A 14,837-nucleotide genomic window follows, 5' to 3' on the forward strand; every position below is an offset into this window, starting at 1 on the left:
AGTTACACTTTATCTTTATAGAATACTTATCTATAAACATAATGCTTGTAATTCAACTACCCTTATATACGATAAATGTATTACAGGCTGGTAAACTACAGACGTGACAACTCAGTTGTACACTTATTATTCAGGAACATGACAAATCAGGACAATTTAGTTACTGGCTGGTTGTTTATATTTCGGATAAATAAGATTGATTATGCATAGGTACAACAAGTTAGGTATAAGCAAAGGTCCAATAATTAGTTACAAACTATATAATCATCGTTCCTTAGTTGTCATATCAACTATTGCCAAATCAGAAGAGTCATATTGAGCAAGATTTTCGAACAATATTTTAAATGATTTATGATACACTGAAATTATGTATGTCAAACATTTATACGGCACTTTAATATAAAAATTATAACAATGAAAACAGCGTTATTTTGCATTGGTGAATGCAAGTTTAAATGTTTTATATATTTAGTTTTAATATTTATTTCAATCTTAATATAAGGTTTGTTTTGTATCGGATAGAAGGAAACTATAAATGAACGAATAAACTGTGCAAAGACCTGACCTTCGTTAATATGTCGGACAGACAAGCAGAAAGTCTTAGATCGAACCTATAACATGCCAGTAAACACTCTACGCACTTTTAATGGTGGTCGTCTTATAAGAGTTAATGTTAATCTATTTTTTGATTAACAACTGGGTTGGCCCGGCATGGCCATGCGTGTTAAGGCGTGCGACTCATAATCTGAGGGTCACAGGTTCGCATCCCCGTCGCGCCAAATATGCTCGCCCTTTTAGCCGTGGGGGCGTTATAATGTTACGGTCAATCCCAGTATTCGTTGCTAAAAGAGTAGCCCAAGAGTTGGCGGTGGGTGGTAATGACTAGCTGCCTTTCCTCTAGTCTTACACTGCTAAATTAGGGACGGCTAGCATATATAGCCCTCGAGTAACTTTGTGTGAAATTTAAAAACAAACAAACAACTGGATTAGCATAAAATGTGTTGGTTTTATGCTGTCGTACCTTTCATCAGAAATTATAAACCATATCTTTGTTATTGTACCGAGAATCACAGTTTGTGTAGAATTACTTCTTCCTTCAGGTGTAGAAGAAACTAACGTTTGAACAGACCACATTGCATTAAAATCAAAATTATATATTTAAGTCTAAAGTATTTAAATTTATACCTATGTTATAATACGATAAAAATGGAAGTTACTTAGACTTAATTTGTAAATGTGATTTACTTATTTTTATATAACCTTTTTATGCTTAAAAATAATATTATACATATATTTTTTGTGAAACACATATTTCTTGGTTTACCAGGAATACCACAAAACCGATATGTTGTACTTTCGAATTTAAATAAAAACATTGTTCTTATTTTGAATGCTTTCTTTGAGATTCCGATTTTTTTGTAACGCTTAAATGATATACTTCGAATAACGTAAGGCGATCATGTATCTTAAATTTACGTCGTTTATAACGTTAAGAATTACTGGTATTTATGAAACAAACTATCAACACTTTTGAGATTTGATCACTATTAATTGTATATAGGAAATTGTATTTAATTTCAAAGCAATTGTTATACATTACCACGTTTACTACGAATAGAAAATGTAACAAAACATTTTTAATTCTGTTGCACAAACACACTAACTAGACATAAGTTCATTTTATTTGTTTTAATCATGAAACTATATATTATATAATATTGGAATGTTAAAACGGATAACAAAAGAGTTGTAATAAAGAGTAAATTGATGTTAAAATATTTAAAACATAACACTGAAGACAACATATGAACTGGTTTGCTGCAAATCACACTGGTTGAAATAAGGTCAATTACTTTGTGGACATTGTAATAAAATTTAAATATTAACTACTACAATAAGGTCAATTACTTTGGAGATATTGTAATAAAATTTCAATCTTAACTAGTACAATAAGGTCAACTACTTTGGAGAAATTGCAATAAAATTCCAATCTTAACTGCTACAATATAGTGCAAATTATATACTATTAAAGTGTTATATATGCAAACGATTACCAAAATGATAAATATTAACTAAATATATGTTATTACTCTAAACTATTATAGTATATAATGATATTATGAATTATTTACAATACAACTAATGACTAATATGTGAAATATATCAAATAGACAAAGTTGATATTAGTACGTTTTTTAGTTTCTTGTTTATATTTATGTGTCGTGTGGTAACTATGTCTATATACTGGAAACAAACACGATTCCCTGAAAGATAATGAATAACAAACTGATTCATTACAGGAGACGGCATTTCACATGCGGTTTTATGTAAGTACTTGTGAGGATTTTTGGAAAAGTTTAACGAATATGTTTCGAAAGCCTTAATGTAATAATTTCAACGGATACAAGAATAGGCTCAGAAATTGTGATCTAAGAAAATACACTAAGACTATTTCTTTATTAAGGGTCTTCTTTAGCTTAACCCAAGCCTGCTTCGGTGCGGTTTAAGTAAACATTTGATAATTTGTACATAAATGTCCCTTGATATATATTGCAGTATAATATTTTTGTTATCCGTACTCGTGTTCTAAGCGTTGTAGCTTAGAATCGATACGGGTGGGTCTAAGATGATAGTAACGGCTGATTCTCTCTTCATTTTATGTATAGCGACGGCTGGTCAGATAGGAAGGATGTTGTGGAAGAGTATGGAGAGGAAGCGTGGGGAGGAATTTCCATCCGAATTCACTCGGAAATAGATCTTGAATTTGATGATTACTACTTCAATTTGAAACCTTGCGTTAACAAAAGAAACCCATGGTTTGATGAGTTCTGGGAATACAAGTTTAATTGTTCCCTAAGGTGTTACAAGAACTCGAATAAAAAGTATGTTAAAGAATGCACAGGTATGTAACATATAATTCTTCTGGAATCTTAGTGTTTATGACATCAATATTTCATTTATTAAGCTATGTCATTGCTTTTTAACTGTGCTTAATTTTCATGATGAAAATATAAATCTCTTGATGCCCTTTAGATTATTGCTTTGATTAAAAGAAAGTTTTAATTCGTGCATCTTCCTGTTCTGACAGAAGTGAATTGTTTTTGCTTCTTTAGCTATAAAGCAAATAGTGAGCATGACGTTTTTTAGTTAATTAATTTCTAAATAATCCATGTTCTGAGCAAAACCATTTCTTATCGTAATCCGTGGTGACGTGAAAACCCACTTCTAGAGAAAATTATATATGTAAAAACTGTTGGTATGGGTATAGAAAGCACTATGTGGAGGAGAGAACAACGTTTCGACCTTCTTCAGTCATTGTCAGGTTCACAAAGAAAGGGTTACTGACCGATAGCTGACCACATGATTGAAAGCGGTTGTGTAATTGAGTGTAGGAATGTAGAAGGCGTGCTTAGATATTGGATATATTTATTAATATAGGTATAAAGGTGTTCCTTTGTATTGGTTTATTTTGGGCCTGAATTGTGTATAGGTAAGGCTTCTTTAATTTTGCGGTTGTTTATGTTTTGTTTTTTTAATCAGCTATCAGTCAGCAACCGTTTCTTTGTGAATCTGACGATGACCGAAGAAGGTCGAAACGTTCTTCGCTTCTCTACATAGTGCTTTCTCTATCCATACCAGCCATTTTTACATATATAACATTTCTTATCATACTTTAGATTCCCTGTGTTACATACAGTTAAAAAGTAATGTTATAGAAATTAATTATCTGACAGCAAAATAAATATTTCGTTTCTGCTTTAAAAGAATAATATAACACATTATCCGCTTTACAGAAATACCAGTATAACATGTAGCTTATTGTACCAACAGTTTTATATTTTTATCATAAATAAACTGGTGTAATGCTTCTTCTCCTTAAAGAGAAGAGAAGCATCTGCTTCAGAAACAAATTGTTCTTATATAACACCTCGTTTGATTCAGAAAAGGCCAACATAATATGCATTTTTACTTAAAAATACGAATAATATTAAATTTTACAAAGAGAACAATAAAGAATTTCATTTACTGCACCTCCGCATCCGGTGGCTCAACTGTGGGCCACAGAGTTTACAAAGCAAAAATATTGTTTGAATATTTCTCACGAGCAGAGCACAGATAGCCCATTGTGTAACTTTGCGCTTAACAACGAAATAAACATGACATCCGCTTCATAGAATGAAGAAGGTAGTAAGTAGGTGGCAAAAATAATATAATGTAATCGTCCTACCTTATATATTCCAGTAAAGCTACACACGGGTGTCTGGTGAATTAATATTCAACTGACGAACTATCTCCTAAGCTATTCTTGTCTTACCGAATAGTGGTATTTGATAACTATCTCCGTATTACATGCACGGTCTCAAAGTGCGGATTTTAATTTTTTTATGCGCATAAACAAAACGCAAAAGTTGAATCTACAGATACATAACCTGACACGCTAACCGCTGGGACAAGCTCGACTCATCCGCTTCACTGGAAGAACAATGTATTATGATTCATTTCATAATAAGAACAACATAATATTTACTTCATTCACGAATATGAAACTTATTAAAAAATAAAAATTTGAAATGGAAAAATAATGTGAGATAACCGTTAGGGTAGTGAGTTGTTGTGGGCCTAACCCTTAGCAATATTATCGGGATCACTCAAGGTCATTTTGTTCTGAAATTTTATTAATATGCACTAGACATCCAAAATGTCAATGGCAAAGGTGCTGATAATAACAAATGAAATATTTTAAACCAAAAATTAACAATATCTCTTGCAAGTAAATACGATTATAATCATAAATATATTCAATCAGTTCTTATGGAATTATATTGCAAATAATCATAATCTGACGGTATCAAGGCTTGTTACATAGATCTAGGTTTGAAGTGCAAGGCTACTGTTTTGCATAAAAAGACTGTTGCAACTTCGAAACGTAACGTACAAAAAGTTAAAAATATTATAATAATAGCTTCTTGCATAATTTAGTACACAAGATATGTACTACAGCTATGCCCAGATAATGGTACAATATTCAACTGAAGGAGAGTTAAATAAAGATATCAAAATATCCAAGCTGCTGCAATGTTTTATACCAAACATTTCGTACACGTTCGTCATTCCTCATATCACATGATGAAAAACTGATATAGTTTTGAAGTTGACATTATTTTTGTTGTGTAAGCGAAATAATTCTTAATGACTATTGGACTCAAATTATATGTATACAATTTTTGTCACCTGGAGACGACGTTTCAAAATCCATGTCCTGTCACCCATCACAGTGGAATTCAGGACATTGTCCAAGACGCACACATACATCCTATAGGACGAATACACTGTACTCATCCATCTTTCAATAAGATCTTACATTTCCTTTTGAGCTTAACATTTTTGTTTGGTTTTAGTCACACGCAAAGCTAACCAGCAATCGGGTATCTGTGCTCTGCCCGCTCTGAGTATCAGTTCCCGGTTTTTAGCTTTATAAGCTGATGGACTGCAGAGGGGATTACTTTTTAATGTGAAACCACTTTTAATTAAAGACTTTTAAGTAATTGATTAATTTGTTTAATTAAAACTTTTTATTAACACAAATTTGGGTGTATGGTTGTAGTAATAATAATAAGAGTTTTTCATTATTTAAAAATATTATTAATAATGTATGTGCATGTTTTTCTCATACCAAACCATCTGCTGAGCCCACTGAGAGGAATCGAACCTCTGATTGTAGCGTTGTAAATTCGAAGATTTACCGCAGTACTAGCGGGGGTCGTTATTAATAATACTAAGATTATATCAGACTAAGCTGAACGTACAGGAAACTTTAAATCCATGTATTTTAAGAGGTTTTATTATCGTAATATTTAATTATATGTAAAAATCAAAATTATGGGATTATAAATTTAAAGTTTGGTAGGTAGAAAAATAAAAGACAACATACAGTCTTTACAGAATTATAAGTTTGCGTTAAAGTGAGTAAGACAGATTTTACAAGCAAATGTGTAGGTAAAATCATGTTTTTTGTTTCTAGACTCAGCTGCTTTGATCTTGAATGTAATATATAAATAAAAGACAAAAGTCTGAACCTCAGACGCTAAATTATGTGTAAATAAATAAATACATCACATGAAATAATTAAATTATGATAGAAATTTATAAACTATAACTCTAAAAAGGAAAGAAACCCTTATAAAATGTTCTCAATCAGTTACTTATTTTCAAATCAGGTAACCGGCGGTTAGAAATATGATCTGAAAAGCGACTGACTGGTCATTTACTCTATGCTATGTTTTTAATGGTCCCAAAGTATTGTCTTAGTTTTCTCTTTGAATGAATTATGGACATCACAGTGCTTCAAGTTTGTTTTTATTTATAAATCATGCCTAGACCACTGAGATGTAGGACGAATGGAAATCAGCCAATCACGCCAGGTGACTGCAAATTCGCTACAAGTGTTTTAAATTAGGAGACACTTCTGAGAAAAATTATATAGTTTATCAGAAACTTCTACGAAGCAGACCATTATTCACAACACAAGGAGACGACAGTTATCTATCGATTCTGTCTCATCACAATCACACAGTATCTACCTCGAGACAGGATCAGATGTTATTAACGACAAAAAAAAAGCCTGAAAAAAATTTGTGGTTGCGCTACTCCACTTGTAATCTGAAGTTCGTAGGCTAGAATCCCGTTATCGTACATGCTTGTGTCTCTTAGCTCTGGATGCATTATAATGTGTTGATTAATCCCACTATTTGTTGATAAAGCGTTAGGCCTAGGTAGTGAGTGGTGTTAACTAAATACTTTTCCCATAATATATTACTCAAATAGGGACGACTAGCGCTTAGAGCCCACGAGTAGCTTTTTGCAAATTTTAGGAAAACGAAATATTGTCAGGATTCGTTCCTGCGTTAGCATATAGATGATCAAAACAGACTTCACGAAACGAGTTCTGTGTGCCAAGTTCTTAATGAGGTGCATTCCATTTACAATAAGGCATAAAACAGTTTGTCTGAAATACTGCTAAGGACTCATGTCACGAACACGACATGGAGAATAATATTCTGCTTATAAATTAGTTCCGCTTTATTCTGTAATCGAGTAATAGACGTATCTCGTTAGTAGAGAACCTGGAGCCAGATGGGAAATCCAATTTTAGTATGGAAACGTAACACATATGGCGCTCTTAGAAGTTTTATTGGGCAGGAATAAACATTGTTTGAGGTAACGATCTCAACATCCTGTGGAGCGGTACTGTTACTGCCACACATTAAGGCACACGTATTACTTCTGTCTAATGCTCGTGTAATATTGGCCCTGTGTCAACGTTAACGGACGATTACTCTAGTTCCAACCTTGTAAACTATTTGATACATTTCTCGAAGAAGTGGAAATTGACTGAATTAAGTGGTCTGCACGCTCTCCAGATCTCAATTCAATTGAACATATAATGAACGCTGATGGAAGGAGAGATGTCTCATCCCGTCAAGTGACTCCAGGCGTTGCGTTAAAGACACCTTGAAAACAATTCTTTCTTGGAATAAATTGATAATACTTTAGGATTCTATCAACACTTTGGTTTTAAGCATGCAACGTTAGTGCCGAAATTCCTCTGTTGTTCATTTTGAGGTGGACTGTTATGAACTGTGCAAAAGTCATATCGCCTCTAATAAATGCTAAATATACGGGAGTAAACTGATTAACCAATCATCTGTCTTTACGATCACATGACTGACTTGCATAAAGTGCTTTGAAAGGATATCTGACACCGGTATATAATTGTGACTTTTGCCTTGTTGTTGTTAAAAGTACTATATATTCCAATTGCTCTTGAATTATTTTGTGTTATGAAAAGTGCCTTAGGCGTTCATTTTCTTTTATAATATATTAGTGAAGTTTATACTGGATTATAAGTGTGAGCTAGCTACTGAGAAATTTTATTGTCTATAAATGAAATATTTTGAAATTATAAAATAATTAATTTAGTTTTTTTACTGGATAAAATTTAAACAAAGGGAAATTCCGTTTTCTCTTAAGAAATACTATAAATCACAATATATATAAATATATTGCTTATACACTCTCAGTAAAATTATTTAGTAAAAACTTCAATTATTTAGTTTAAGTTGTTCTAGCACGTTAAACAGTTTTATTTCTTTTATAACACTTATCGCATACACATACCAACCAAATCTTTGTATTTCTCAGACGGCAATTTTAAATAATTTCAGTAAAATCATGCAACAAATAATTTTCACATGATATGTATACACAAACTTCATAAACGTTTATTGAATAGAAATATGAATACACATGTGAGGCTATAGAATAAAATATAATTTCATATCTAGTTGTAACAAAGTAGCTGTCATATTTAGGAATATTCGGTCAGTTTTATAACCATCACTTGTCGTTAGTACGTCAGTATTATTGTTATTATTAAATATTTTCTTATTATATTTTCTGAATAAATATCAGTTCCTTTCACTACTGCTATAGACATATATATCAACGAAAACAAAACTGCATCATATTAATAGAGGTTCATTTTAAATTGTTATCCAAGAAACGTGTGCGTGATTAGCACATATTGTACATAAAAACTTTGTTTATATGAATCATTTATATACAATAAAGTACTATCTTCATTATCGTTATAGGGATATATTTAATACATATTTATAAATAAATAAAGGGGTTATATGTATATTTCCATTATAAAGTTAATCACAATAGAATTATCTTTACTAAATCAATTTAAATTATTATTAAATGCCTGAAGAAAGTATTTTAAATACAAATACGTGAAAGTTATGTCTCATTGTGATATATTAGTGTTATCAGCTGGTAGCACTTAACTGCATATATTTAACTAAGACATTTCAGTAAACAGTTAATAAAAGTCTTAATTTAAGCTTACATATATAACAAAAACCTTAAGAACGAATGTATAAGTTATACTAAAAATGAACAAATTTCAGAAACATTATACACACGTATAGTAAGATTGCGAGTAACATGTTTACTTATAAGTATTTAGTATGAAACCTTGATAGCTTTCTGGCATCTTGATATATCGTAACAGCCAACTTCAAATACTTGTGTAACTTAGGGATTCCACACTCTTTACATACATTCTCAGATAAGTCGCTTTGTAGGATTTCATTGATAATACCAACATTCGTACGTATAGAGCCACGAATCGCTTCAAATTTTATTTTATATATTTATATCTGGCAGGAAACGAAAACCTGAGAGATGGATATAAACAAGACACGAAGATGGAGTTTGTAAAGAAAGCGATTTATACGATGGCTTATGGTCTACATAATATGCAAAAGGATATGTGTAAAGAAACACATGGAACATGTGCAACTATGTCCCCCATCAATGGTTCTGTACTTCTTCAGTATCTTATGAACGTCACCTTTTCTTGGAATAACGAAATGGTAAAGTTTGACGAAAATGGCGATCCTCCGGGAAGGTAAGAAACACCTTTGTAGATTGTTGTTATTATTGTTACGGGAGGTAGAAAACACCTTTGTAAGTTGTTGTTATTATTGTTACGGGGAGGTAGGAAACACCTTTGTAGGTTGTTGTTATTATTGTTACAGTTCATTTTGTCAAAAGCGTTTCATATTTTTAAATGAAAGTTCTCGAGTATATTTAATATTCAGTAACAAAAATGTAATTGTCTAAAGGAAACATTGAATTATATTGTATCACAGAAGGACGTGACATGAATCTTGAATGAATATAAACTTCAAGATTATTTTGAAGATCAATTTTTAAATCGCCCCTTTTTCTCCAGAAAATACTGTTATATATATTAGTTGCCAATGGTTATCAAATGTTATTGTTAACGTGTTTTCCAATACAGTTTTTATATTTTCTCAGTTTCTCTTTCCTATTTTGAGATTAAAGTATTGCAATTACTTCCATAAGAAGGCCTATGTTGTCGCCAAACCTTAGCAAATGAGTTTTATTTAATATTTAATTCAAAAATACAATAAACTGTTTTTTTTTAATTTCGCGCAAAGCTACAGGGGTTATCTGTAACACTAGGTGGAAGGTAACTAGTCATTACCACCCACCGCCAACTCTTGATCTAATCCTTTACCAATGAACCACGGCTAAAATAGCGTGAATGTTTGGTGTGATAAGGATTTGAACCCGTAACCCTCAAATTACGAGTCGAGCGCCCTAACCATCTGGTCCTAATATAATACCACCAACTTTTACAGAAGAAAAGAATAACAGCTTACCTGTTGTAAAAGTTGGTTTTATTGCTTTTTTTTGAATTAACTATTCAGTTTTATAGATTTCTCCTAAACATTAACTTCTCAATATTTATTCATTATCTTTGAATGACTGATAACTTGTGATAGAATATTAATTAAATACGTAACTAGAATAAGAGAAAATTACGTGTGTAAATAAATACTTTTGTCCCTTACAAAAAATACTCCTTACTTTATCGATAAACCATTAACATTATAAGAAGTAACACTGAGGATAAATCGCACTTTCTAACAACGATGTTAAAATTCCCATGCTGCCTTTAGAACTACTTTATTTCTCGATTGTATCGTGTTCAGTCTGATGGGCTTAACTGCACACTATTGTCTGTTATTACAACGTTTATCGAAACACAAACCTGTGGAGGACGGCGATGTTAAACTCAAACCACATATTTTCATAAATATTTTCCACAGACCCTCCTTTGTATGAAGAACAATATTAATCAAGCAGACCAATAGACAAAAGCCCATTAAAACTACAGCTGGATGTTTAATAGGAATTTTGTCGATTGACGTTGTTTTAATTATGCTCGTCATCTACTTTTCCTATGAAAACAATCGTGTATTTCGAACTGTGGCTGGCAGCTTGCAAACCTAGATGACTTTTTGTTCATCGTTTTGTTAAAGGTACCTTGAGACTCTCTCGTCTTTGTTACAATGATTTAAAATATAAAAAAAAGACCGAAGGATTCTCGATTGTAAGCATAACCTTTTACCTTGCGGATGAGAGTGTTGCTCCAGATTGAGAGTGTCTGATATTGAAGATCGCTTATTTACTAACCTGTTGGGCACTTTTCTTGTTTACATCACAAACATCAATATATTGTACCCTCTGTCTTTGTTTCGCTTGTAAATTAAATTAAGCATTTATTATTTATCGTCGTAAGGAAATGTAGCATATACATTTAGCAATGATTTATGCATGGGAGCATTGCATTTTAAATTGTTAGGAATGTATTGTGTTAGAAAGAAATAGCTATTTAACATATTATTAATGTGGTGCCTCGACCCACATCTGTGACAACATGTCAGTGCGTTAACGTATACAAACCGATCTTACAAGGTATGATTAAACCTATGTATGTCATACACCGAAATTATGACTTTTTTAAATTTGTCTTTCCACATGAAACATAATTATTGATTATCTAAAAGTCGCAGAAGAAAACGTGAACTTACTGCCAAAGGTATCCTAGTTTGAACTCTCAGTCGCCAAGCTGTAAGTCAGAGAGCTTATAGTGCTTAAAATGTGGGTTCGATACAGATGTGGGCAGAGTTCAGACAGCCCATTGTGTAGCTTTGTGTTTAACAATAAATAAATGTATACGGAGTTCATATTTTATTCAAACTTTTGAGTGTGTCGGTTTAAACATTATTCTGGTTTGAAAAGTGTATTCTTGTTATGGTCAGAGTTTCAGTTGAATTTATGCAACTATACTGGAACATACTTATATATAAGTAATCTCTTATAAATTATAACGGGATGTTTTTTTTTATTTCTTTTCAACGAAGAAACAAAAACCTTTAAAGTATTCCAATGTTTCATTTAGGCCCTTCAAATACAAATTTATATATGTTATGTTTCTTCACTTTTAGTAATTTGTAGTTTTAAACGAAAAGAAACAATAAGAACACAATATATATTTGAATTAACCAAATATACAAATGTGTTTGAATTTCTGTCGCATGATAAATTTGACGGCTGATAACTGGGGTATAATTGTAGTTTTCCCTGCAAAGAAATCCCATTGTATAGCATCACTTTTAAACAAGCAAACACATATTTTACTTATTTTCGACTTCATTAATTCTTAGAAAATACTAAATCACAAAGATATTGCAGTTATATCGAATTTATTGTCCGAAAAAAAATTATGAATGTGTTATGAATCTTAAAGAACATTTTAACAAAAATGTAGTTTAACCGTGAATTAAAGTTTATGTTTTATGATTTTCATAAATTTACGTTAATAGAACAAGGCAATTTATAGTTTAATCCTAGTACCCTTAAGTACGTGAACAGTAACGTCTCTCACAAATTTTAATAATTCTGCCATTTACAATACAGAATAATTAGAAATGGGCAGTGACCAGCTACATGGATTGTTTCAGTTACACTTATTCTTGTCCGATAGGTGCTTAAATGGTCTGTGAGTAATGCAGAAGGAGAAATCGCATGTTAAAAAAATCAATTCTGTTTTTATGTATACTCGTACGTTTCATTTTACGTCGACACACGTTGTATTATACGATTGGCAACAAATATTAGGATACTTGAAACATTACGGACAAATGTTACGGGTTATCAATTATATCGCGGTTGCATGAATCATGTCAGACGAGCGATAGTATTCTAGCTGTACTATTACACCCAGTCTTTTGGTACTAATGACTTAATTTCATAGCCAGTTCTAACCCTAATTTATAATTCAAACCTATAACAATGCAATATTTCTTGAAACATTGAAAAGCGGTGAAAACTGAATAAGGATAATAATGACAACAAAATTGCGACTCAAATACAGATATATTTTTATGTATATGTTACATACTTTACAGCATTTTGAAACCGTCATAATAGTAAGTATTCTACTAAAATCTTCACGAATCCTTCGCACATAAGGCGCCTCTTTGAAACAAATCAATGAATATCTTCTATTAGAAATTTGATTGATTTTTCAATTTAGAAGATCTAATAGGCAGAAAATATAAGAAAACAAAAGTTACTTGGTATGCATTCTAGAATAAAGTATTGTGTATTTGTTAAATCTATTTGCGCTGGCCTTATAGAAGATTTAAAAGAGAAATAGAATACTTGTACTGATATAGGTTCAGATTCTAATAAGAAAATAAATTTTAAACAGTTGAGTTTCCAGTAAAGATACTTGTGAATATTGAATAGTAATAATCACGGTTTATTTTGTAACTAATACTCCAACAAGTGTCACATTCTAACAGTAGAAGAACTTAGTTTTTTAAAGACTATATTGTGACCATTTGTACATATAGATATTTGTGATAAAAGAAACACCCAAAAACATGAATCTTTGAAACACTAACAATGGAAGAAGAATTTACAAAATAAAGTTCCATTTGGTCTCTGATCTTCTAACAATGTGTATTTTAAAGTTGATATAAAGGGCAGTGTTTTATGTAAGCAACAGTTTCAACTAACAGTAGAAACAAAACAAATAAACACATATGAATTACTCGCAGTTGAACTATTTTACACAAAAAAAGATAACGTTTCGGTAAGAAATGTCAGAAGATCCGACACGGTTCATGCACCTATACTACCAAACTGACAAGGTACAACGTTGTGTGTAGTATGTCAATAGTCACATGTCTTATAGAATACAAATATCTATGAAGCACTGAACAAAGCAAATATGTTATTATAGATATACTTACTATAGTTATTTCATACAAAACCGAAGAGCGATATACTTCTCTCCGAAGCAGTAGCACCACTTTGGGTTTTTCGGTATACGTCACATAAACCTAGAGCAAAAAAACATCATTTTGTCGTGTTTTAGTAAAAACTGACTAAAATAACTAAAAAGTGGAAATGATTATTTAGAACGTCTCTATGTCTGATATCAGAATTTAAGGACCTGCCTCTGACGATTCTCCTGATGTGTTTTCAAAAATATGATGACCTCGATATACTGCTTTTTTTTTAAAATTACGAGTGATATCCAACACTTAAAAACTCAGTAAGGTGCCATATTACCTCAAGTGTAAAACATAAACGTTATTTTGCTATTTTCACTTGAATAATTATGTCTGTTTTTATAATTTTTAAGATTCTGTAACTAATAATTATAAAATAATATCTTTAACAGTTTCTTTATCACCAATCACAGTTATGCATTATATATCAGTGATTTATAGGCGTATTATAAAATTACACAGAAACTTCCTATACTTTATAAATCCTCGAGGCGAATATTTTGGGGCTACATTTTCAAACTATTTGAATAAAAAGCGAAAACCTTGAACAATGTTAAGTCATTCAGAAGAATATTTTATATAATTCTGAAAGTAACTATTAACCACTTCGTATAAAATTCATCATGAAAACATATCTACGAATTGTAATTAACTGGCGTGTTATATATTTATGTACAAGCTTTCTATAGAATTTTAAGGCATTTTTTATGTTTTTAACTTCTAAACATTTATGCGTTAGAGCTTATAATAATATACACGTTCAATTAACGATGGTGTATATTAAACCACTTTCTTCACATTTTATGTTTTACTCCTTCATTCTTTAAAAAAGAATTCTAGGTTCCTAGAACCTTTTGTAATTAACCTAAAAAACCAGCTCTCTACCAGAAGATGAGCTAACTACCATTGCATCCTCAGTTGTAAAAACATTAAGAAAAGAACAGATACTGATCTTAGGCTGTTGATGACAATTGTACGAAATTTTTATATTTATACCTCGCACTTGTTCTCGTAATACTATTCCATTATTTATGGATGATCTTTTGAATATATCGCCATACCACCTTTTAATTAAACCCGAGATAAGGT

At 31.4% G+C, this 14,837-nt stretch overlaps 1 protein-coding gene and 1 long non-coding RNA gene across 4 annotated transcripts in view; one reads left to right on the forward strand and one right to left on the reverse strand.

Moving 5' to 3' along the window:
- Window positions 1-4,331, reverse strand: part of LOC143258634 (uncharacterized) — a 38,926-nt gene extending 34,595 nt beyond the window's left edge. The window contains exon 1 of the long non-coding RNA XR_013032441.1: window positions 4,229-4,331. This is a non-coding gene — a long non-coding RNA (uncharacterized LOC143258634). The remainder of the gene's footprint in view (window positions 1-4,228) is intronic.
- Window positions 1-14,837, forward strand: part of LOC143258633 (metabotropic glutamate receptor 1-like) — a 179,072-nt gene that overhangs the window by 118,503 nt on the left and 45,732 nt on the right. For all 3 annotated transcript variants that reach the window (XM_076517879.1, XM_076517877.1, XM_076517878.1), the window contains exons 4-5: window positions 2,667-2,902; window positions 9,235-9,478. In XM_076517879.1, the coding sequence (XP_076373994.1) occupies window positions 2,667-2,902; window positions 9,235-9,478 (480 nt within the window). The remainder of the gene's footprint in view (window positions 1-2,666; window positions 2,903-9,234; window positions 9,479-14,837) is intronic.

This window comes from Tachypleus tridentatus, chromosome 8, assembly GCF_004210375.1.
Source record: "Tachypleus tridentatus isolate NWPU-2018 chromosome 8, ASM421037v1, whole genome shotgun sequence".
NCBI classification, from domain to species: domain Eukaryota; kingdom Metazoa; phylum Arthropoda; class Merostomata; order Xiphosura; family Limulidae; genus Tachypleus; species Tachypleus tridentatus.